The following is a 21260-nucleotide window of genomic DNA, read 5'->3' as shown; positions in this document are numbered from 1 at the left end:
AGCAGGAACCGCGGATCATTTAAACTCCGATTATAAACATTACAAACCAAGCGGGCTAGCGCAGCCGCAGCACGAAGGCTAGTAACGAACGCGAATTAAGACACAGTCACTGCAGGTGGGTTCTCCACACACAAACACTTGCTAAAGCCATTTAATGCCTCCCCTGCAAAACACTGGGCCGCCGGTACGCTGACCGTTGCACAAAAGCTTCAAAAAAGGAGCTTGGGGACTGCTGGACACCACCGCAGGTGCCAGCCCCTCACCTGGCAGCTTGGAAGAACACGGCCGCTTCTGTGGACTGGGGAGCCACCGGAGGGTCGCAGCCCCCCGCACCCGCGGCCCAGCAGATCTGCCCCAGTTTTCTCATACGTTCACACTAGGGAGGGCAAGTCGCTCACCACTGGGCGATCCCGGAGGCAACTAAACACCTGCCAGCCTGCCTCGCTCTTCCCTTGAGAGGTGTCTCATAGGGGCATCGTTTAGAGCACAAACTTTGAGAAATAACCGCGCGGATGCAGCACAGGAGCTAAGCTGCACCTTCGAAGGGGCTTTCCCCCACCTGCAGGCTCCATGGCCAGGCCTCTACCACACTCGGGGCAGCCAGCCCCACACACTGAACGCTCACCAGCATCTGCTCACCAGCGAAGCAGTTTTGCTCTTCAGAGCTGCATAAAAGGGGCAGGGTGAGGTGCTGTAGAGCGCACAACCTCCAGCAGCTTTGCAGTGGTAGCCTTGTAAGACACAGATTTCCAGCATCAAGACACCATAAGATTTCCCTAAAAGCAAATATCAATTTCAAAGAGCTGAACTTGGTCTTAAAAAAGCCAGGCTTCTTGAGCCCAACAGCTGCCTACTTGTGGAAAATGGATGATCTACAATAAAAATACATCAAAAAGCATCTTTGATGTTTTTCAGCTGCCGGACAGCCAGGTCAACTGGGAGGTTGAATTTCAAGTTGCTCAGGCGACTGAGAATGTTCAGCGCGCTCTCAAAGCCCGTGTTTGCCATGTAGCTCCATGGCTGGTAGTGGGACTGTACCAGAGCTCCAGATTTGCAGATCAGATTTACCCAGGAGACCAGGCGCTGCTCGTTTAGCGCCATACACACCAGAGCTTTCAGTTCAGAGTCTGCACTGCGCTTGAAGGGGTCGTGCTCCGTGAGGACAGTGTGGATCGCTGTCAGCAGGCTCTGTTTGGGGGTAATGGCCACTCCTCCTGTCACAGGCAAGGCAAAGGACTGGGAGAGCTTGCGAGCCGGGGATTCCACAAAGGCTTGTCCGTTCTTAGTGTTGTAATACTTCACAAAGAGCTCCCAGGGGTGCATGGTCTGCGGCGACGAGGTGAACGCAGGAATCAAGCACGCGATGGGTGCCAATACCAGGCTCATTCCTTGAGAGGAGGCATAGAGCCCGTGAGCCATCAGGTCTCGCAAAGCAATGGTCAACTCCTTCCGCACAGCTAGAGTCAGCTCATCTCTGCCTCCTAAGGGAATGTCCTGCAGATCAGAGGAACTGGTAATGTGGTCTTCCTGCTTGTGTTTCACAGCTAGCTGCCTCACCCGCTCTACTGACAACTCCAGTTTCTTAATTAAGGGGGAATAGTCCTTGTTGGCTTGGTCCTTCTGCCAGAGGGTGCGAGGAATCTGACCAGTAGCACAACCAAACTGACTCACAGCAAATATTTGTAGCACAGCAAGCATGCGACGCATGAGGTGCAGGCCCGTTTCTCGCATCTTTCTGGCATCTTCTGGGTTCACTGATCAGGTTAGAAAAGAGAAAAAAATACTCTCATTAAGGAATCAACAGCTCTGCTCTTCCATACACACAAAGGGAGAGCAAATATCTGCTCACCCTCTGCCAAGGACTCTACTTCCTCCTCAGGAGCTTTTGTCACCAAGACTGATGCTACTTTTTCTAGTTTCAAAGCACTGAAGCCAACCAGAAAAGCAAACATTTGCGTGGGCCTGTTCTTGACAATCAGGTCATCTTACAGAGAAGAAATCCTACAACAGCTTTCCTAGTGGGCATATACACAGCGAGGAAAGATCATTCTTTAGACACGATGACATCACACGGGTAACTAGGAGATACCAAAACCTTTGCTGAAGATCACTGCCTAATTTTGAGAAGCATCTTGTCTCAGCAGGCTAACATACACTGCTTACTCCTGATGCCATTACTAAATTCAATTTGCAAGAGTAAGACCCAAATTCCATCTGGGCCAGTATTCTATCTCTGACTAGCAGCAGATGCCTCAGATTACAAAAGGTAAAGGTCTTGTAGTATTTTCTCTAGTATATTATTCTAGCTCCAATAAATTCATGTGGTAAGTAGGTAAGTCTCAAATTATAAAGAACACTGGATCCATCCAGCTCACTGTACCTGCTCGCAGAGCTAAGAACTCAAAGAGCATAAATTACAGTCCAGCCCAACAGCGTGTACAAGACAAGGCTGCTCAGTCTGTCTGCATTTTGCACTAAGTATCAGAAGTCCCTTCTATTCCTGATCTCCGCTGAGGACCACTCCCACCCTCTAGGCCGCACATTCAGGTTCTGTGACTACTCTAACGAACCCATGGAGGTAACTGGACACAGGCCTTCTGTCAGTGGGAGCAGGAAAGCACAGACACCAACTGCCAGGAAAAAAGCAAAGCAGCCTAGCGTGACTGGATGCTGGTTCACACTTGCTGAACCTCAAGTAAGAGACAGCATGAGCAGTGCCGGAAGCTCTGAGCCAAGCAGTGCCCACCTCTATTTCCAGAAGGCCGTGGATTTGGTTTGTAGGAGCCACCGCCATCTTTTCTGCCTGCACATTCACAGTGTCCGTCTTCCGCCTTACCAGAGCTTCCAACTTCATCTAGAACAAGAATTTCATGTCACACTATTATTTCACACTTGTGAATTTAAGCTGTGTATCCCAAGTATTAAGGTCAATATTCCTTAGACCTCTCTGCACCGTTTTTGTCAGTCTCTCGTTCTCCCCACCATCAGTTCAGAGAGACCTGTACCTCCCTGTGACCCAGAAACTCTTCCTGTATCCTCTGACATCTGTGACCTCCCTCCTCATGACTTTTGTCAGGGAATTACAAAACAATTCAATCTGCTCATCTAAAAACTCAGCACTGACCCTGAATGAAGTTGATGAACATTTCGAGGTCCCTTATCTGTGTCTTAAGTTGCTCCACTAGCTGCTCCTTCACCCTGGCTGGATTAACAATCTGTGCTATGGCAGCATCCACACGCTGTCGCAATTCCTCTGGAGAGAGCGTTGCAATATCTTCACTCAAGTCCATGTCCAGCTTCTTTATCAACTCATTTATAATCATCTGCAAAACACAAATTAGTAGCATGATCTCACCATGTGGCGCTGCTGCCCATGAGCTTCAAAACACTCCTTTACCCACTCATTGCCTTGGAGACAGGCCACCTTTGCTGCACATAGAAAACTGCAAAAGACGACAGGTTTACACATGCAGATGAACTACTGATACTCTACTACAGCCACTGGTGAGAAGTAAGGACTGACCAACTCCTACAGTAGGTAAGAGGCTCACAAATGCTAAGAAGTACAGGCAGACGGACTTTGCAAGCCTTACCCGTTGTCTTTCCATAACCACAGACTGTGGCAGAGAATCATAGCTGCCCTCTTGGTAAGCAAACGTCTCCAGGTCATCCAGCTGTGTCTTGAGCTGCAGGATCAGCTCTCTCTGCTTCTCCTTCTGGACCTCAATTTGCTCCTGCTTCTCTCGCTCGCTCTGAAAAAAAGTTACCAGTAAATAAAATTGAAGATTTATTGTCATAGCCAAACCCCAGAGAACAGGATCACGGTATGAGGAGTGTTTCCCTCAGTTCATACACTTAACTAGTGAACACTGCCTGCCAGTCTGAGAGAAAGATGTGCCTGAACGTCAAGGAGAGGTACCAGCCGCATCACCTCATCTGACAAAGGAAAAGCCTTTCCAGACCTCCCGCACCCGAGCCCCGTCTCACAAGGCTGGGATCCAGAAGCACTGTTGCAAGTTGCCAAATAACGTGTACGTATCAAAGATCCTCTGAGTCACCGCCGTGCCTGGGAGCAGAGCAGCGACACCCAAAGCAGGGCTTTAATGCACGTCCATGCCAGCCGGCTCCAAGTCGTCAGGGACCCACACACTCCTGTGACTGAGCTTCGTGCAAACCTGCCGGCCTGGTCTCTCCCCGGAGCTGGCCGTAACCCGCAGCGGAGCGTGCGGTCCCTCCAGATGGCACAGCATTAGGTGGCCGCAGCGGCCGCCCTTCACCTCGGCCACCGAGCTCCCCCTCCGCACATCCCCGGCGCGAACAGCGGCACGGCCGCCGCCAACGGGCTCCAGCCCGCCGGACGCACGTACCGACCCCGGGGCGGGCAGCGCGGAACAGAAAACCGCCCCACGCCGCCGCCCGAGAGGAGACGGTATTCTCCTCGCCCCGGCAAAAGCCGTCGCTCTGCCGGCACCGGGGCCGCAGAGCCGGCTCGGCACGGCCCGCGCCCCCCCGCCCCGGCAGCGGGTCACGGCGGGCGCACTCACCGGGGCGTCGCCGAGGCCGTGGGCCAGCGGCGCGGGGCAGCCGCGGAAAGCAAAGTCCTCCAGGTCGCGGAGCAGGCGCTGCTGCTCGGCCGGCCCGGCCCGCGCCACCTGCCGCAGCCGGAACTGCACCTGGGCGAAGTGCGAGGCCAGCGCCAGCAGCGCGCCGTGCAGGCGCCGCCGCTCGGCCCGCAGCCGCGGCACCGACTGCGGCGACTCGCCCGCCGCCGCCGCCGCCTCCTCCTCCTCCTCCTCGTCGTCGTCATCCTCCTCCGTCGCCGCCGACACGGCGCCCACCGGCGCCCAGCGCTCCCCCGGGCCCAGCGGGCCGCCCTCCGCCTCCATGGCTGCCGCTACCGGCGCCGCGACGCCGCCGCCACCATCTTGCCGCCGCAACGCGGCGAGGGGTGGGGCCTAGCGAGGGCGGGGCGGAAGCGGGGCGGGGCCTGCGCGGCGCCAGCGCGCCCCCCGGCGGCCTGGCGGGACGGCTGCGGCGGGGCCGGGGGTCCCGGGGGTCCCGGCGGTCCCGGGGCGCGTGGCCCGGCGCGGAGCGCGCCCACCGCGGGGCGGCGCTGGGCCGGCGATCGGGCCGCGAGGTGGCCGCGCCGATCCCCGCTCCCGGCCCCCGCTCCCGGCCCCGCCGACAGCCGCGCCCCCGGCCCGAAATAGCGCGGGGCGGGGCCGGCACCGCCATGGCGAGGTGAGCGGGGTCGGGCCGGACGGGACGGGACGGGCAGCGCCCGGCACCCCCGCGCGGCGCCCGGTCCCCGGGGCAGTGTCCGGTCGGGGTCTCGGGCACCGGCCCAGGTCCCGGAGCCTGAGGCAGCACCGGGCAGGGCCCAGCGCCGCGGGGCCCCGGCCGGGACCCTCCAGCAATGGCAGGGGAGAGCGAGGGCAGGCCGGCCTGCCGGGCCTCGCTGGCTGCCGAGGCGAGGGGCCGTCTGGGGGGTGAGAGGGGAGAGCTGCGTGCCCACCGCCTGGGCCCTGCACCCACCTCGCTCTCGCTGCCAGCCCCGGAGCTCGGCCCAGGCAGGGTACATGTTTGGGGCACCTTCCTTGCCCCAGTTCCCACCCCGTGCCTCGCGCGGTCCCTGTGGAGTGCTGCTGGGCACCGCAGAAAGACCTGCTGGTCTGCTCTTTCCCAAGGCAACCGGCAAAGACACTGTGGTACGACCGCCCACGGTACGTCTACCTGGAGTTCTGTGTCGAGGACAGCACGGATGTTAAGGTCATCATTGAGGACCAGCGGCTGGTGTTCAGGTGAGCTGCCACTGCCCTGCCGACCAGGGACGTGGCCCTGAACTGGGGGTGGTCTGGGGGACGGGGCACGTGTGGCCTCAGCCCTCTCCTAAGCCAGGCTGTTACGGTGTTTTGGCAGTTGCAAAAATGCAGATGGTGTGGAATTCTACAACGAGATCAACCTGTATGCCAGGGTCAACTCCAAGGTGAGGCTTCCACCCAGCAAACTGTTCTCTGACAGCCTGCATCGGGCTCAGAATTAAATCCAGCCTGTGCAGTCTTGAGCAATGCCGCTTAGCATTGAATCCTGCCCCTTTCCCAAGAGCCTGAGCGGGGTCAGCACAAGCCTGTGAGCCCTGACCCTGGGCTGGGCACTCGCAGTGCTACCTGGCCAGAAACAACCTGTCTCTGTGGTTCTGTGTCCCCCACAGCCTGAACGTGGCTGAGCTTTAATCCTGTGTGTGTCTGCAGTGGATTACAGATAGGACTCTGGCAGACACTGACATGTGGCACCCCCAATCTCTTGGCAGGACTCACGGGAGAAGCGCTCTGACCGCTCCATCACGTGTTTTATGAGGAAGTGGAAGGAGAAAGTGGCCTGGCCCCGTATTACCAAGGAGAACATCAAGGTGTGTGTGGCCCCTGGCAGCCAGGACCAGCCTCAGCGCATGTGCTGTCCCCACACAGCACCTCATGGCTCCTGGGGACCAACCTGCCCCCAGGACAGACACCGAGGGCCCCACGCGGGCATCCCAACACAAAGCTCCCAAAGAGCCCAACCTCACGGTCACTGCCAGTCCATGGACCTCTGCCGTCCAGGAAGGACGCAGCACCCCTTTTCCTCGACACAGGCGGAGTCAGGACCCGCACCCGCAGATGAAGGGACACACTCCCCTTCCTGCCCTGCCCCAGCCTGCCCAGTCCCCTCGCCTGAGCAGGATCAGTCTGCACTCACCCCACAGAGCAATGCCTGGGCTGTGAGGACGGGGCTGCCCGGTCCCCTCCGTGCTGCTCCCTCCCTCAGGCGATGCTCTCTCTGCCCACAGCCAGCCTGGCTCTCTGTGGACTTTGACAACTGGCGAGACTGGGAAGGGGACGAGGAGGTGGAGAGGGCCATGGTGGAGCAGTATGCAGAGGTGAGCCGGGCTGCAGGCCTCGGTGTCCCGGGACGCGTGTGGGGTGGGTGCTCGGGATGGGGGGTGGAGCTGGGGATTTGGAGTTCCAACAGCCGTTTTTTTCCCATCCAGCTCCTGGAGAAGGTGACGGACAAAGGTCCCCCCCCAGCCATGGACGATCTGGATGTAAGTATTGCCCACGAGCTGCTTCCCCCAGGCGCTGCTACACGCTGCAGCCGCCCCTGCCACGCTGAGCCTCTGGCCCTCCGCTCCCTCCGGGACACCGGCAGCCGCTCCAGCCGCTCTCCTCGGGCAGCCCGTCCCGGGGCCCGCCGAGGACACGCTCCCCAGGGCTGCCGGGGGCTGCCCGGCCGGTACCAGCCGCTGCGGCCGGGGGCTGGCCCCTTCCCTGGCACCTCGCTTCTCCCTCCCGCAGGACGACCTCTGAAGCCCAGGCCCCCGGGGACGCCGCGGCCGCAGGAGGCTTCCCGGTGCGCCGGCAGCACGCGCCGACGAGCAGCGCGGGCCGGGCTCTCCAAGGAAGTGGAGCCGCCCCGGCCGGTTCCCCGCCGAGCGCAGCGGACCCCGACCCAGGGCGGCGGGAGCCGTCCGGTCTCCCCGTGCCGGTTACCCGCGCGGGGCACGGGGCAATAAACGTGAGCTGCCGCCGCCGTCTGTTGTCCGCTCGGGCCGCCGCCGCGTCGTACCTCGCCGCCGCCGGCACCGGCAGCGCGCGCTGCGCGTCACCCTGCAGGCCCCGCCCACCTGCGGCACGGCGACCGCCAGCCGCGTGTCCCTCCCCGGCCGCCGTCGGCGCCGCCAGCCCCCGTGTCCCTCCCCGGCCGCCGTCGCCGCCGTCAGCCCCCGTGTCCCTCCCCGGCCGCCGTCGCCGCCGCCAGCCCCGTGTCCCGGCCGGCGCTCCGCCGCCGCCATGGTGTTCCAGTGCCAGCGGGACAGCTGGGCCCGGCAGGTAGCGGCGGGACAGGCGGGGCGCGGGGCGGGCGAGGCGCGGGCCGGCCCTCACGGCGCCGCCGCCTCTGTCGCAGTTCGCCACCAGGGTGGTGTCGTGCCGGGCGGCGGAGCTGCGGCCCGAGGGCGGCGGGGAGCCGGTGCGCGGGTTCCAGGTGGTGCTGGAGGACACCATCCTCTTCCCCGAGGGCGGCGGGCAGGTACGGGCCGGGCGCGGGGCCGGGGCCGGGGCCGGGGCCGGGGCCGGGTCGGCGGCGCTGACGCCCCTCGTGTCCGCAGCCGGACGACCGCGGCCTCATCGGCGATGTGCCGGTGCTGCGCGTCACCCGGCGGGGCCCCGAGGCCGTCCACTTCGTGCAGGAGGCGCTGGAACCGGGCGCCGAGGTGCTGCTGTCGCTGGACTGGGACCGCCGCTTCGACCACATGCAGCAGCATTCAGGTCCGTGCCCCGGCCCTACCGAGGGGCGTCCGGTAACACCGTGCTGCGGGGGCGGCCTCGCCTGGCTTCACCCGGGCCCCGGGCGGGGGACGGGGGGTCCCTCAGTGCCCAGCTTGTCCCCACCCTGGTCGGGGATGGGGGAAGCCTGACAGCTCCGCACGCCCAGTCCATCCCGGGGCTCTCCTCAGCTTGGAAGCAAGGCCACTGCGAACAAGTTTGGAAGGAAGAGTTCAGCCTGCTTCGAAGTCTTCAGCACACGCCGTGGTGCTCTCAGGGTCCCAAGGCCCACGAGGCAATGGCTGACTCTTCTGTCTGCTCCTAAGCAGTAGCATAAGCCCCACAGCACCGAGCATGTGGCTGGGCATTTGCAAATGTCAGGGGGAATGTCAGCAGAAAAAATACACTCTGACTGAAAATCTCTTTTCCTATGTCCGGTGGCACTCGAAGCTGTTGCTTGCACCTCTCTTGCAGGACAGCATCTCATCACTGCCATCGCAGAACATATGTTTGGATTCAAGACAACTTCATGGTGAGCAGGAAAAAGGCTTCTTGTTTGGTCTGTGCCACTGTGCTGGGCTGCAAGGAGCTGAACATTGATAAATCAAAAGCAGTTTGCTCTTGGACATTTCACTCGAGCTCAGAGGGCCTGGGAGAGGTGACTGAACTGGAGAGAAGCTGTGCAAAGTATTTGCTCTGTCTTGTCCTCCTCCAAGCGTATGCATCTGGTGATCTGTAAAAAACAGGGGGAGGAGTGAAGTATGTTTTGTTTCAGTCGCCACGTTCCCAGCAGTGGGATGGCACTTAGTGCTGCACAGAGGGACCTTCCAGCTGGTCTTAGCTACAGCAGCAGATGTTATTCATTGCTGCAGGGAGCTGGGCCGTCAGCGAAGTGTCATTGAGCTGGACACCCCCTCCATGACAGCAGAGCAAATAGAGGCCCTGGAGAGGAGTGTGAATGAGAAAATCCGGGAGAGGGTACCTGTGGTGGTGAGGGAACTGGCTGCAGATGACCCTGAAATTGAAAGAGTGAGTGGTGGGGAGAGAACTGATGATATCTGTGGGACCAAAATAACTGTGGCATGAATGTCACCTTGTTTGCCACTGTCTTCCTTTTGCTAGGTGAGAAGCCGTGGTTTGCCAGATGACCACGCGGGGCCAGTGCGAGTTGTTGACATCGAAGGCATAGACTCCAACATGTGCTGTGGGACGCATGTGTCCAACCTGAGTGACTTGCAGGTGGGGGGCTGCAGCTGAGCTGCCTTTGGGAGCCTCACTCCACACATTCAGACCTAGCACAGCAGCAGTCCCTGAGATCCAGGGTCTGCTGGAAATTGTCCCCATGGTGAAGGGGAAGCCCTGTGCTGGGTGAGCCCCAACAGGGCCTCACACAGGTTGGCAGCCTTTGTTCAGTCAGGCTCCTTTCTTTCTTTGTAACAGAACTCAGCCCTTGTCTGTAGCGATGATATTTTCTGAACTGCCAATGCCTCTGCGGAGGGCATATGGTATATTGCCAGTTTGGCGGTGCATTGCTGGGTTGCTAGCCGTTTGTTCCCTCTGCTTAAAGCTCTGATATTTTTGAGTGTTTGTCATGAATGAGAAATCCTCTGTGCAGAGAGGTGGAGATAAAATTCTGGAGCTGCCTTTAAGTGCTTCTGTCTTTTCAGTTGTTCGTTGGAGTCTATCCCAGCAGAGACGTCCAGATACACGGCAGAGTGCAGCCCATGACTAGCAAATTGTATTAATTCCACTGTATTGCCATCCTTTTTTTTGTGCGTATGTTGATCTTATGACTGATTTTAATCGGTTTATTTTCACTGGCAGAGAGCCAATATGCACAACAAGGCATAGTCTAGTAGGAACTGACCACCTGTGTGAGTATAAGCACAGTTCTTTTCTGACCAGGGTGATTTTCTTTTTAAGGTTATTAAACTCCTTGGCACAGAAAAAGGGAAAAAGAACAAAACCAACTTGGTTTTCCTGGCAGGAAACAGAGTGCTGAAGTCAATCGAACAAAGTCACAGTACTGAGAAGGCTCTAACGTCACTGCTCAAGTAATACCCTTTCCACTTTGATTATTTCATCTTTACTATTCCATCTGACAAATACCACATAAGACTTGGGGTACATCTACGCAGCGGTTTTTATGATGTTACTTGCTTTTGCTCCTTTAAGAAGTCCTTTCTTTGTCCTCCAGAGTGGCGATCCAAATTCTCCTTTTTCTTTCAGAAATGGACCAGGTGAGCACATAGAGGCTGTGAAGAGACTGCAGAGTTCTGTGAAACTGCTTCAGAAGGTATGAGGATGGCTGAGAAAAGTAGATGGCGGCTGCTTCCTGTAGACTTGCGCTTTAGTCATGATAACTGGGAATTGAATCGTAGACATCAGTTTTTGTCGATATTATGAAAACTGCTCCCATCTCTGGGAACACAACTCAGTGTTCACACTGAATTCTCCATCTGCAGTACAATTTATTTGCTTTTCTTTCAGAATAACTTGAACCTGCTTAGAGACGTTGCCGTTTTGATAGCCCGGGACTTCAAGAGCAAACCTGTTCAAAGTCAGCTGTTCGTGTTACACAGGTATGTGGGAGTTCAGGGAAAAGGGTAAAATGGTATCTTACACATTTTATGGCAGTTGCATCTCTCTGACACCTATTCAGGCTTGTTTCTCAAGGAAGAATATAAACAAGGCGAATAGAATATTAAACTGCCTCACCCTGCTGGAAGGTTGTGTAATTAAAGGAATGAGTTAGTAATTCAGTCACTGAATTCTTCTGGTTTTATAGCTAAGAAATAACTGTGTCTATCTGATTTCTCTCTGCCCTTGATATTTTCAAATAAAACTAAGGAGCTCTATTTCTTAAAGATAAACACTTAAATAATTTCTAATAAGTCCACAGGAACACACAATGATGATTTAGATATATAGAAAAAACCTAATCTACATCCTAACAGCAAGAGGCCAAAACCCCAGGCCTGATCAGGCTTTTGGTTTCTGATTGATGTTTTGGACTCTAGAGGGGATTTTTGCTTCTTTATGAAGTGTTGTTTTTACCCATTCATACAGGAAAGAGGGTGACTCTGAATTTATGAATATCATCGCTAATGAGATTGGATCAGAGGTGAGTCACTGATGAAGACTAACCTGACACCACTGGCTTTTTCATTCAAGCTGTAGCACAGGCAGGGCTCGGCTTCTGTTTGTACCATAGTCACAAGGTACAGGTCTGTTTCCTTTTAAAAGTTACATGAGGTTATTGTCCCCAGCAGCCTCAGTCTGCAGGAGAAACCTCAACAGTCAAGAAATACAACAGTGAAAATTCAGAGCACTGCAGAAGAGCCTGTCCCTCAAAGAGCTGTACAGAACCTCATCAGCTGTTTTAGAATAGAATAGAATAGACTATTTCAGTTGGAAGAGACCTACAACAATCATCTAGTGCAACTGCCAACCATATCCTTTTAACTTAGGATACCCCAGTAGCCATTCTGTCCCCCCCAATATATGATTGAGCATAAAAGGTTCAAAAGCCCCCCTCTCTTTTACTTTCTTCAAATTGAGTCTCTGTCTCAGTAATGCACAAAAACTTCTGAATTGTTTGCATGCTTGGATGGGTCCTGTGGCCAGTGTCTCTGTCCTCTTCCCAGACAAAGAAGGCACTGGTTATTCTGGAACAAAGTCCATCTCTCTGTCCACAGGAAACCCTGCTGTTCCTGACTGTGGGAGATGAAAAAGAAGCAGGACTCTTTCTTCTAGCTGGACCTGTTGAAGCAGTTGAGAATTTAGGTCCCAGGTAACATGTTCTATGGTTTCTTTAAAATTAGTAAGAATTCTAATGTTGCAGACTAAGCAGCTGAGCAGTATAATTAGGACATGGATCCTTGTTTGCTCTCTGGAGCACATTCATAGAATCATAGAATGGTTTGGGTTGGAAGTGACCTTAAAGATCATCTACTTCCAACCCCCCTGCCCGCGGGCACCTTCCACTAGACCAGGTTACGCCAGGTCACTCTCTTCTCTGCAAGTAAGTGGCCTTCAGCCTGTACTGTTGTTACTGCAGGGTGGCAGAGCTGCTGGGAGGCAAAGGAGCTGGGAAGCGAGGCCGCTTTCAGGGCAAGGCAACCAAGATGAGTCAGCGAGGAGAAGTGGAAGCTCTGCTCCAGGAATTCATCAGCTGTCGAAGCCCTGAAGCATAAGAAACTGCTCAAAGTAGGGTTGTCTTCCCTGCTTTGCATAAACTCCACTAACTTCTCTTCCAGAGAATAAAGACATAAAAACAACAGCTGGTGTGCATATGCTCTGTGTGAGCTGATTTGGTGCTCATGGAAAGTTGGGGGAGGGGATCTGCCGTCCACACTTTGCTGCAAGGGTTCTTTCATTTCCCCAGGCAAATGGTACACATTCTAAAAGTAGTCATTATTTAACCATTTTGTAGGCTTCCTAAAACCAAGAGAGGGGCCCTCCTATTTGCAGTACACTGTGGCTTTTTACTTTGTACCAGTTGCTGAGGAGTAATTGATTTGCGAGCATATTTATTTATAATAAGCTGGATGCATTTTAAAAAATCAGAATACTGGAAAGAAGCAGAGGGTTTGAGTATGATGTTTGCCAACAAGTGCAGAGAAAATGAATCAAGCTTTTGCTGCTGAAATTTTGTAGGGAGGAGAAGGAATGAAATGTGGCAGGAATTGGAAGGATGCTCAGATCAGTAAATCCCCCTTAAAAGACCAAACTAAGCTGGTCACCAGTTATGGCTGCCTGAGATAGAATGGGGACACAAGATGCTGTTCTCAAGCCTGTGAGCAAGGAAAGGAGGGGGCACCAAAGGACAAGTCTCTGTGAGCCCTTTTTTAAAAAAAAAAGATCTGACCTTTTTTCCTGGCTACTCAGAAATCTGTAGATGCTGGAGGTCTGAAGATGTTTGCGCTAATGCCATTGCCAGGGCCCCTCACAGCTGGCCAACACGCGGGGCTGCTGCTGACCTCTGGACTTGGCGGTTCCCTCAGGCAGCAATTGCTATTGACCCAGCTGTGACATTGATGGGAGCAGCTGTCAGGTAACACCGGCTTCATCGCTGCAGTCCCAAAGCTCCGCTGCGGTAGCATCAAGTACGTTACTGCAAAAGGGAATTTCATCCATTTGTAGTTGGCCTGGCAGAACAATGTTAACACACACATGCTGACTCTTTGTATATGAGAATTAAAGGCAGATGGAAGCAGCCACCTAGTGCTTTGTTTTGCAGGCAGACAGAAAACCATATTAAAGTCATTTGTCTGAGCTGTACCTTGGGCATTTCTTGTAGGTGTGTGCGTGAACACTTCCTTCACTTCTGTTGCCACAAGCTTGAGCTTTCATTACCATTCTCTTCTGCCCAGCAGTGGCCTTTCCCCTGCCTCTGCAATAGTATCTTGTTTGGCTCTTTTACATGATAAGAAATAGCTCTACAGAAAAGCAGTTGTCTGGCCCGAGCATTATTCTGAACAAGGCCGGCTAGGTTGTACGGTTACGACTGTCAATGACAGATTGGGTCTTGGCATACAGCTGACTCATGCTGCTTTCTGTGCTAGTCTGCAAAATGTGACATTGTCCAAGCTCATGCCTAGAGCTCCTGAGCATTCGCCTTCGGAACAGCAGCTGTTTCTGGAGTCCCCTAAGTAAAGACAGCAGCTTTCTGTGCGTGGGTACATCGGCACCAGGCTGTGCTGGTAGTGCCTTGTCTTCGCCACTACCGGGAAGGCGTCTTCCTGGTCCACTACAGCACTCCTACACCTGGAGTTTGCTGTGGGGTAATGGCAGAGGAACTGAGCCCTGAGCTGTCCTCCAGCAGGGCAGCCCTCAAAGAGAAGAGCAAGGTCACGATCATCCCCACTCTCATCTCCCATCCCTCTGCAGCTCTGTCAGTTCCCGTCCTCCTCTCGATGTCCCACCACAAGAACAGTAACCCGAGTTTGGGAGTCTCCAGCAACCAAACTCATTTACGAGTGAGTATCATCACGAATGCTCAGCAAAAGGAAGCTGTTCCCCACCTGATGTCTCGGCCTGGATAGTGGCAAGCTTTCCTCAGGCTTGATCAGGCACAGCAAAGGATACAGTCTGGAATCAGCTGGGGCAGAGAGCAGCTGGAAGGGGAATGGGTGCCCCACAGGCAGGAAATCATTCAACTTCGTGTATCAGTCCTTTCCCTTGTTGGGGTGCAGTTGTTACTGGTCCTTTTTTGAACATCAGCAGTTTCTCCTGCTAATGCAGATGTAAAGTCCCTTGGGATCAGGCAGAGCTACTCCCCACCGTTCTTCAGCTTGCCTTTTCTGCCAGAGTGGGTCCGGGAGCTGTTGCAATCTCAGCTGCAGAAACTAAAGGGCGCTGTGGAGTCACGGTGTGAAAAAGCACGGCGGGTGATTTGGGAATTTTTTTTCTCCTTCTTGCTGGAAATGGCATGACAGGTTTGGTCCAGATGTTGGTAATAAACCGAGAAATAGAAGAAAAGAAACCTCTATCCTAAGGAGGTTTATCTATCATGAACACAGAGGATAGCAGCAGCCCCAGCACACAGGGTTTCCGTACACGGCTGATGCAGGTACCATTCAGCCGAGAGACCTTTGCCAGCTGTTGAGCTGTTGGTGAGCAGCAGCAGCAGGCGCAGGGTCACGACTGCGGCACCCATCGGCACCTGTTGGGACTCTGCTGCGGGGGGGGACCAGCAGCCCTTGTTCCCACCGCACACAGCAGGCTCCCAGAGAGGAGCCTTCTGCGCTCGCCTCTGTGGGGTCTGGCTGCCCCATCCTGATCCTTCCTGGCTGGAATAACCACTGGGCCAAGCCTGCCCGCTCCCCAGCTGGAGGAAACGTGTGTGTGTGTGCACGCGCGCACGCGCGCATCTAGGTAAACTTTCTACAAAGAATTAGGTCCACGGCTGAGCTCTGTACTGAGCAAGCTTTACAGCAAACTTTGCCGTGGAAGGCATTCTAGCGTGGATGGGTTTTAGCATGGGGTTCTGCTGATGTGCAGTTTGGTCAGAAGGAAGGTGCTCTCTCACCTGATGGCTCTCAGTGTTTTGGCAGCTGGAGGGCTCCCATCAGATGGCTGGGAAAGGCTGCAAAGCCTCACACTCTGCTGCCACATGTGGTAAAGGCCATCCAAACCACAGCAAGACGAGGGACATATTACCATGGCTCTGCTGGACACCCTCTCCCAAAGGCATTGCAAGATCTGGGCAGGGGAGATGGCATTTCTCAGCTGCACCACAGCAGAGAACACTGCTGATGCTTATAGCTGGGTATGGGGTAAATGCTGCAGGAACTGGTGTTTTGGGGGAGATACTGCACATGTAGAGTCTGGCAGGAAGAAAGTATCTGTACCTTCATATCTATTTTAAACTATATCTCAGACTGAGAGAGGATGTTTACTGAGTTAATTGGCAGGCTGTACAGCCTGTACAGCTTTGAAGTCAGCAGGGCGAGCCCACAGCCGGCTTCCTGCTAACGAGCACGGCGCCGAGGCAGGGACGTGTCCGCCGAGCCGGCAGCAGCGAAGCAGCTTGACCCCACGTTGACGCAGCCGCTTCCTGCGCCCCGGGCAGACCCGGCGTTCAGGCGAGCAGTGCCGGGAGGCCGAGCCAGCACTGACCACCGGGCCCTGACCCCGCAATGCAGCCAGCAGCCAAATGGCAGCTCTGTCCCTGCAGCCTGGGGGCTCGGCACAGCCCCAGCCGAGCTGGTTGGTCTCAAAGCCGTGCTTGTTTCCGTAACCAGCGAGGTGATGCGAGTGTGTCCCTGTTCCTGGCACAAGGTGCACCCAGAAACCCTGGATAAACAGCGCAAAAAGCAGCTCGTCCCCCCCGCACTGTGCTGGCCATGTCCAACTGCACCTGAGGGTGAAAGGTGACGAGGACTGGGGGAGCCTGGCGCTGCCTTTCCCAGTGGTACGCCCATGCCTTGCAGGTGATGGTAGGAGTAGGACCCCATGGGAGATGTCCTTCCTCCACCACCACCAGCAGCCTCCACTGCAGTCCCTGCACGTGGGAGCCAATCCCCCATCCCGCCTCACTGGCCAGCAAGATGTCCGAACTCACCAGCTAAACACACCTTCAGGTTTAATAAAATACCTCGTTTACAGCTACACTCATATGTATATAGCTATGCATTATGTATGTGTACACACATATGCAGATGTGTACACCATGCCACCTCACACAGCAGTGAATACTGAACACCTCAGGACTGGGGTGGGGCTCCCGCAAGCCGGTGCTTTACCTCCAAATCACGGTGTCTGCCCATTGCTGTAACAGAGCTGCCTCACCAGCAGACCCCGAGCACCCTGCTCCCAGCCCTGCAGCATGGAGGTGGCGCATCCCCATGAGCTGCAGGGGAGCGCAGGGTCTTCCCTCTGCTGCCACCGGGTCCCTGGCTGATGAACCCCACCCGTGGACGCGGGAAGGGTGGCAGGAGAGCCCTGGGAGCACAGGGCTCACTGTGCCATCGGCTGGCCACAGACCGCCCGAGCTTACAGCACGACCAGCATTGTGGGTCCACGCCACGGGAGCCATCTGCCAGCGCAGCCAGCCCGGCCTTCACAGTCTGCTCCCAGTGTGGAGTCAGTCTGTGCAGATTTAGCGGGGAGCAAACTGTGGCTGGGGTGCACCCATGGTCCAGTGACTGCCCCCGAGCCCAGAGCTGGAGGGGGCCGCCTGCCCAGGCACACCATTACCTGCAGGGACGCCCCTAGACAGCCTTCTTGTCCTGTGTGGCCCGGAGCTGGGAGATGCAGTAGGGGATGAGGCTGACAGTGGCCAGCGGCACGGCTGCGCTCTTGCAGAAGGAGAGGACGTAGAAGAGCAGCTGCATGTGGGAGGGCGGCTTGAAGGCGTCGAAGAGGTGTAGGACGAGGAGGGAGGTGGCGATGCAGCCCAGGCGGAAGGGCAGCTGCTGGCCCTGCTTCCCCCGGCAGCTCTCCAGGTACATGTGGGAGTTGAGGGCCAGCCCCAGCCCAAAGAGGATGCCCAGGTTACGGAGGAGGCTGGCAAAGGGGGTGGTGTCGATGTGGACCCACTCGGGGTGGGCGCACCACCTCCGCGCCTTCTCCAGGGTCCAGAGCAGGTCCACGCCGAGCACCCGCAGCAGCAGGTAGAAGCCCAGGGCAAAGCTGAAGAGGAAGAAGGTGATGCCCAGGTACCGTCGGAGGCTGGCGTGGTAGATGCAGTGGACGTGCTGGAAAGTCTTGGCCACAGCCATCCCTGCCAGTAATGAAGCAGGAGAGGAGGCGGTGCTGATCAGTGAGTGATTGCCTGCCTCAGGGCGGTGGAGCCGAGCAGGTCTCGCAGCCCTGGGTGCTCTGGCGGGGGACATGTGCTGGGGGCTACCCATTTGCTCCCATGCAGCGCTGACTGCCCTGACAGCCACCACTGTGCCCTGTTGCTCACAGACAACTGAGTCTGCTCTGTTGCCCAGTGACAACCCTTCCACACCCCAGGCCTGCCCTGCCTGTGCCTTTGGGCCACGTTCACTGTCCCTCAGAGCCCAGCAGCAGCTGGCAGCGCCTGCCCTGCCTGGGACTCATGCCTCAAATGGGATAGGGACAAAGGCATGTCCTGGTGGGCATCCTGCCCGTGACGATGAGGGCAGTAACTGCAGAGCCACAGATACAGCTTTGTGTCACAACCCCGCACACATCTGTCAGGCTGTGCACTCTTCCTGGCCGGTGCTGCGGACCATCACGGCGGTGCTGTGGGGAAGGGGACGGGGGGGGGGGGTCTGATGCACTCACCTGAAATGACCCCCGCAATGACCTGATGGGGGAAGTGGGCAGCAATGAAGACTCGGGACAGGCAGACGCAGACCTGAACTGCCCAGAACCCTGTCCAAAGCACCATCCACAGCACCCTGCAAGGGGCAGGCGGCCACATCAGTGCCAGGGCCAGCTCTCGCTGCCCGGAGCGCTGCGGTTGCACCCCGAGCAGTGCCTGGCTGCCCGCCGAGCACGTCCTGGTGCACACCCCACCTGGGGTGCCATGGCCCGGCTGTCTGCCCACAGCCTTGTGCCTCAATGGGCTCAGCTGCAAGCCCATCGGCTCTGGAGCACCCTCTGCCCACCACAGGTGATTTTGGCAAACAGCTTACCAGTATCTGAGCGTCCTCAAGTGCTTCTTCCCCATGGCAGCGGAGAGGAGGGCTGTCACCATGACATAGTACACCCCTGCTGCACCCATGGCGTGGCCGGAGGGGCTCCCTGGGCAAGAAGAGAGACCCAGGTCAGACTCCCCTTCAGAGCAGGCTGTGCCCTCGTGCCTGGGGGGCTCCCAGGCAGCAGCCCAGGCTCCAGGGGCTGCGGCACTGGGTGGCACTGCACCCAGCACCTGTCCCCCAGCGGCTGCGGTGCCACCTCTATGGCAGGCGCCCAGTTCCGTCCCTAGGCGCAGGCAAGGCTGGAGCAGGAGACAGCACAGCAGGGGCAGTGTGGGAGCATGGCTCTGGCTCCGCAGCCCATCTGCCAGGCAAGACTGGGCAGAGGGCACTGACCATTCCCGATGGCTTGTGCTGCGTGCCAGGGACACCCGAAGCCCTTCCCTGGCTCCGGTAGAAACCCCCGGGCAAAGTACAGACAGAGCTGCTCCGGAACCGGGCAAGCCCCTTCCCCGTGGAGTGGCTGCCCACAATTGGGGCTGGAGGGCAGAGCACAGCCCCGGCATGGGCCAAGGCTGTGGCCGAGCACAGGCAGGGGTTTGTGTTGAACCGCCACGTCTGTGCCGAGGGTCAAGGTCTGCTCCGTGCAGGGGCTGCCCTGCCTCCACCCGCTGCAGGCACAGCCGGCGTCCCCGGGGACCGAGGCGGGGGCCAATGCTGCGGCTCAGTGATAACAGCCCTCTCTCAAGAGCTAGCTAGGGGTATGTGCTGCTGGTGGGCTGCCAGCCGCGGCCCCAGTCATGCCGGCACCCTCCTCCCTGCGGGGACCAAGACCTAGAGTGGGGAGCTGAGTGTGCAGGTCCCCCGGGCAAGCGCCTGCTGCCTCTGCCAGGGCTGGGAGTCCCTACCAGGGCCGGTCTCGCAGGTGAGTGGAAACTGCTGGATCTCTGGGGCGGTGGTGTTGCTGTAATAGTCCGTCTCGTGGACCCACCAGTATGGTCTCTCCCCAAAGAGGATCCTGAAAAGAAAGGAGAACGGGGGCTCTAGGGGTCCTGGGCACTACAGCAGGTGGGCACCGCTGCGGTTTCTGCTGTGGCCCAGGAGCTGGAAGAGGCAAAGGACCCATGAGCCATCCAGGGCATCCTGACAGACACAGCATCCAGCTGGTCGCTTGGTCCCAACAGCTGGCACTGCCTGTCCGTGTCCCCATCCCTGGCCCCTGAAGAGGAAGAGCAAGAACTTCCTGGGAGCAAGTCAACACGCTGAGAAAGAGGAGCGGTGTCTGCTCTCTCTAAGTCTTTTTCAGGCCAAGAGCAACTGTCTCATGGTGGCATCAGAGGCAGAGGCCACCCGCCCCTGTCTCATGTGCAGGCAGCGTGAGCATCCCGGGTTATTCGAGCTGCAGGGCAGACGCAGAGCCGGGGCAGCCAGCACAAGCCCCCGACCACACTGTTGGGTCCTGCCGCAGGGATGTGGGGCACAGCCCATGCACATGGGTGCATGCAGCCCCAAAACCTTGGGACGCTGAAACGCAGCAGCAGGGATGGCACTGTGCTGGTCCACTGCCGCTGCAGCCGCTGGTACCACAGCCCACCACCCACAGGGATGGCACCCATGGCTACCAGCTGACACCGAACCCTGCCGGGCCGTGATGCCAGCGTGGATCGGCCCCATGGTACAATTGACACTGCTGACAAGGCCATCTCGTGCCTGGAGCAGTGGCTGGGTTCCTCGCGTGCTCCCTACCATGACTACCTTTGCATCAGCGTTATCAGCCGTGGAAAGGAAGGGGATATCAGTGTCCTGGCTTACCCATGGGAAATGCTCGCCTAAAAGATCAGGGGAGCACCAAGCCCTGATCCCGCATATCAGAGCCGTGCCAGGCCATCCCAGCAGACTCCCGTGGTGAGGGGCTCCGTGCAGCCCCCACGCAGAACTGCAGCCCCAGCTGACAGCAAAGGGATCTGTTTGCAGGAGGGTCCATCTCTCTGCCTGGCTTCTGGGAAGTGGGGAGACCCGCTGCTGCACAGTTCAGGAAGGAGTGACTGTTACCACTGGCAAGCTGGGGGCCACACTCTGGTATTTGTTTTACACCAGTGTCAAGGTTGAGAGCTCACATCTGGCCTGCATCAGTCCAGCTGTGCCAACATGCCCAGAGGGAGCCGTGGCGCAGGGCCACTCACCACTTGAAGACGAGGTTGAGCCAGTCACCGATCACGGCCACCCAGATGAGCCTGATGCCTACTGACTCGCTGAAGTGGAACCAGATAGGGAAGAGGACGAAGAAAGTGTTCCTGAGGTCGGCGGCAAAGGAGATGAAGAGGAACCAGTCCTGGGAGCCCTGGAAATGTTCCTGCAGCCAGTGCGTCGCCTGGATGCCCATGTCGTGCAGGAGGTTCATGCCAGCCTCCATCTTCCTCTGCAGCCACTGCCCTTCAGCACAGCTCAGGCTGTCCCACGCTCCACTGTGCCGCTGGGGTTTTATACTCTGTGGGCTCTTGTTTGCCGCAGGCAGGTCGCTTGTCCCAGCACTGATCTTTGGACCCAAAACCACTTTTGCCAAAGGTGCATCACCGGGGGGTTGTTACAAACATGTTTGGAACAACTTACGTAAAAGGCAAAAACAGGCTTCGAGGGCGCGTGGACCGTGGGGTGCTCCGGCACCAGCACCTTAACCCTTCCCCGCACGGTCCAGCATGCGGGCAGCTGCCTCACTCGGGGGGGATCCTGCAGCCCCTGCTCCTCCTGCTGCCCAACACAACAGTTCAGCTGCTCCTACTGAACCCATGTTTGCTCTGTTGTGAGGGAGGAGATTCAAGCACCCACACTCTGCATGAACAGCACT

General features: G+C 57.1%; 4 protein-coding genes across 6 annotated transcripts; 2 read left to right on the top strand and 2 right to left on the bottom strand.

Annotated features, from left to right (window-relative positions):
• Positions 1-120: 120 nt before the first annotated feature.
• Positions 121-4950, bottom strand: RUNDC1 (RUN domain containing 1). Its single transcript, XM_052785564.1, has 5 exons — positions 4545-4950; positions 3594-3752; positions 3125-3323; positions 2747-2854; positions 121-1754 (listed from the first exon to the last, which is right to left on the bottom strand). The coding sequence occupies exons 1-5, from the start codon at positions 4884-4886 to the stop codon at positions 889-891; spliced, it is 1674 nt and encodes a 557-aa protein (XP_052641524.1). The 5' UTR covers positions 4887-4950; the 3' UTR covers positions 121-888.
• Positions 4951-5145: 195 nt separating this feature from the next.
• On the top strand, positions 5146-7566 carry PTGES3L (prostaglandin E synthase 3 like). The gene is made up of 7 exons (XM_052785574.1): positions 5146-5241; positions 5688-5801; positions 5920-5986; positions 6311-6409; positions 6827-6916; positions 7028-7081; positions 7332-7566. The coding sequence occupies exons 1-7, from the start codon at positions 5234-5236 to the stop codon at positions 7341-7343; spliced, it is 444 nt and encodes a 147-aa protein (XP_052641534.1). The 5' UTR covers positions 5146-5233; the 3' UTR covers positions 7344-7566.
• A 149-nt stretch (positions 7567-7715) lies between these two features.
• AARSD1 (alanyl-tRNA synthetase domain containing 1) lies at positions 7716-12595 on the top strand. Its single transcript, XM_052785566.1, has 12 exons — positions 7716-7865; positions 7942-8064; positions 8144-8303; positions 8775-8832; positions 9173-9329; positions 9423-9539; positions 10224-10354; positions 10530-10596; positions 10791-10882; positions 11370-11424; positions 11999-12093; positions 12361-12595. The coding sequence occupies exons 1-12, from the start codon at positions 7827-7829 to the stop codon at positions 12494-12496; spliced, it is 1230 nt and encodes a 409-aa protein (XP_052641526.1). The 5' UTR covers positions 7716-7826; the 3' UTR covers positions 12497-12595.
• Positions 9014-20895, bottom strand: G6PC1 (glucose-6-phosphatase catalytic subunit 1). 3 transcript variants are annotated; one of them, XM_052785568.1, is made up of 6 exons: positions 20599-20895; positions 19324-19433; positions 18413-18521; positions 18060-18175; positions 17004-17529; positions 9014-9033 (listed from the first exon to the last, which is right to left on the bottom strand). In XM_052785568.1, the coding sequence occupies exons 1-5, from the start codon at positions 20826-20828 to the stop codon at positions 17018-17020; spliced, it is 1077 nt and encodes a 358-aa protein (XP_052641528.1). In that variant the 5' UTR covers positions 20829-20895; the 3' UTR covers positions 9014-9033; positions 17004-17017. The 3 variants fall into 3 exon arrangements, with proteins under 3 accessions (XP_052641528.1, XP_052641527.1, XP_052641529.1); XM_052785567.1 differs by lacking the exon at positions 9014-9033 and adding an exon at positions 15631-16164; XM_052785569.1 differs by lacking the exon at positions 9014-9033 and adding an exon at positions 15631-16100.
• Positions 20896-21260: the final 365 nt, after the last annotated feature.

This window comes from Harpia harpyja, chromosome 4, assembly GCF_026419915.1.
Source record: "Harpia harpyja isolate bHarHar1 chromosome 4, bHarHar1 primary haplotype, whole genome shotgun sequence".
Taxonomy (NCBI): domain Eukaryota; kingdom Metazoa; phylum Chordata; class Aves; order Accipitriformes; family Accipitridae; genus Harpia; species Harpia harpyja.
The sequence above is the reverse complement of the archived record's forward strand: the minus strand, read 5'-3'. Positions and strand labels throughout refer to the sequence as shown.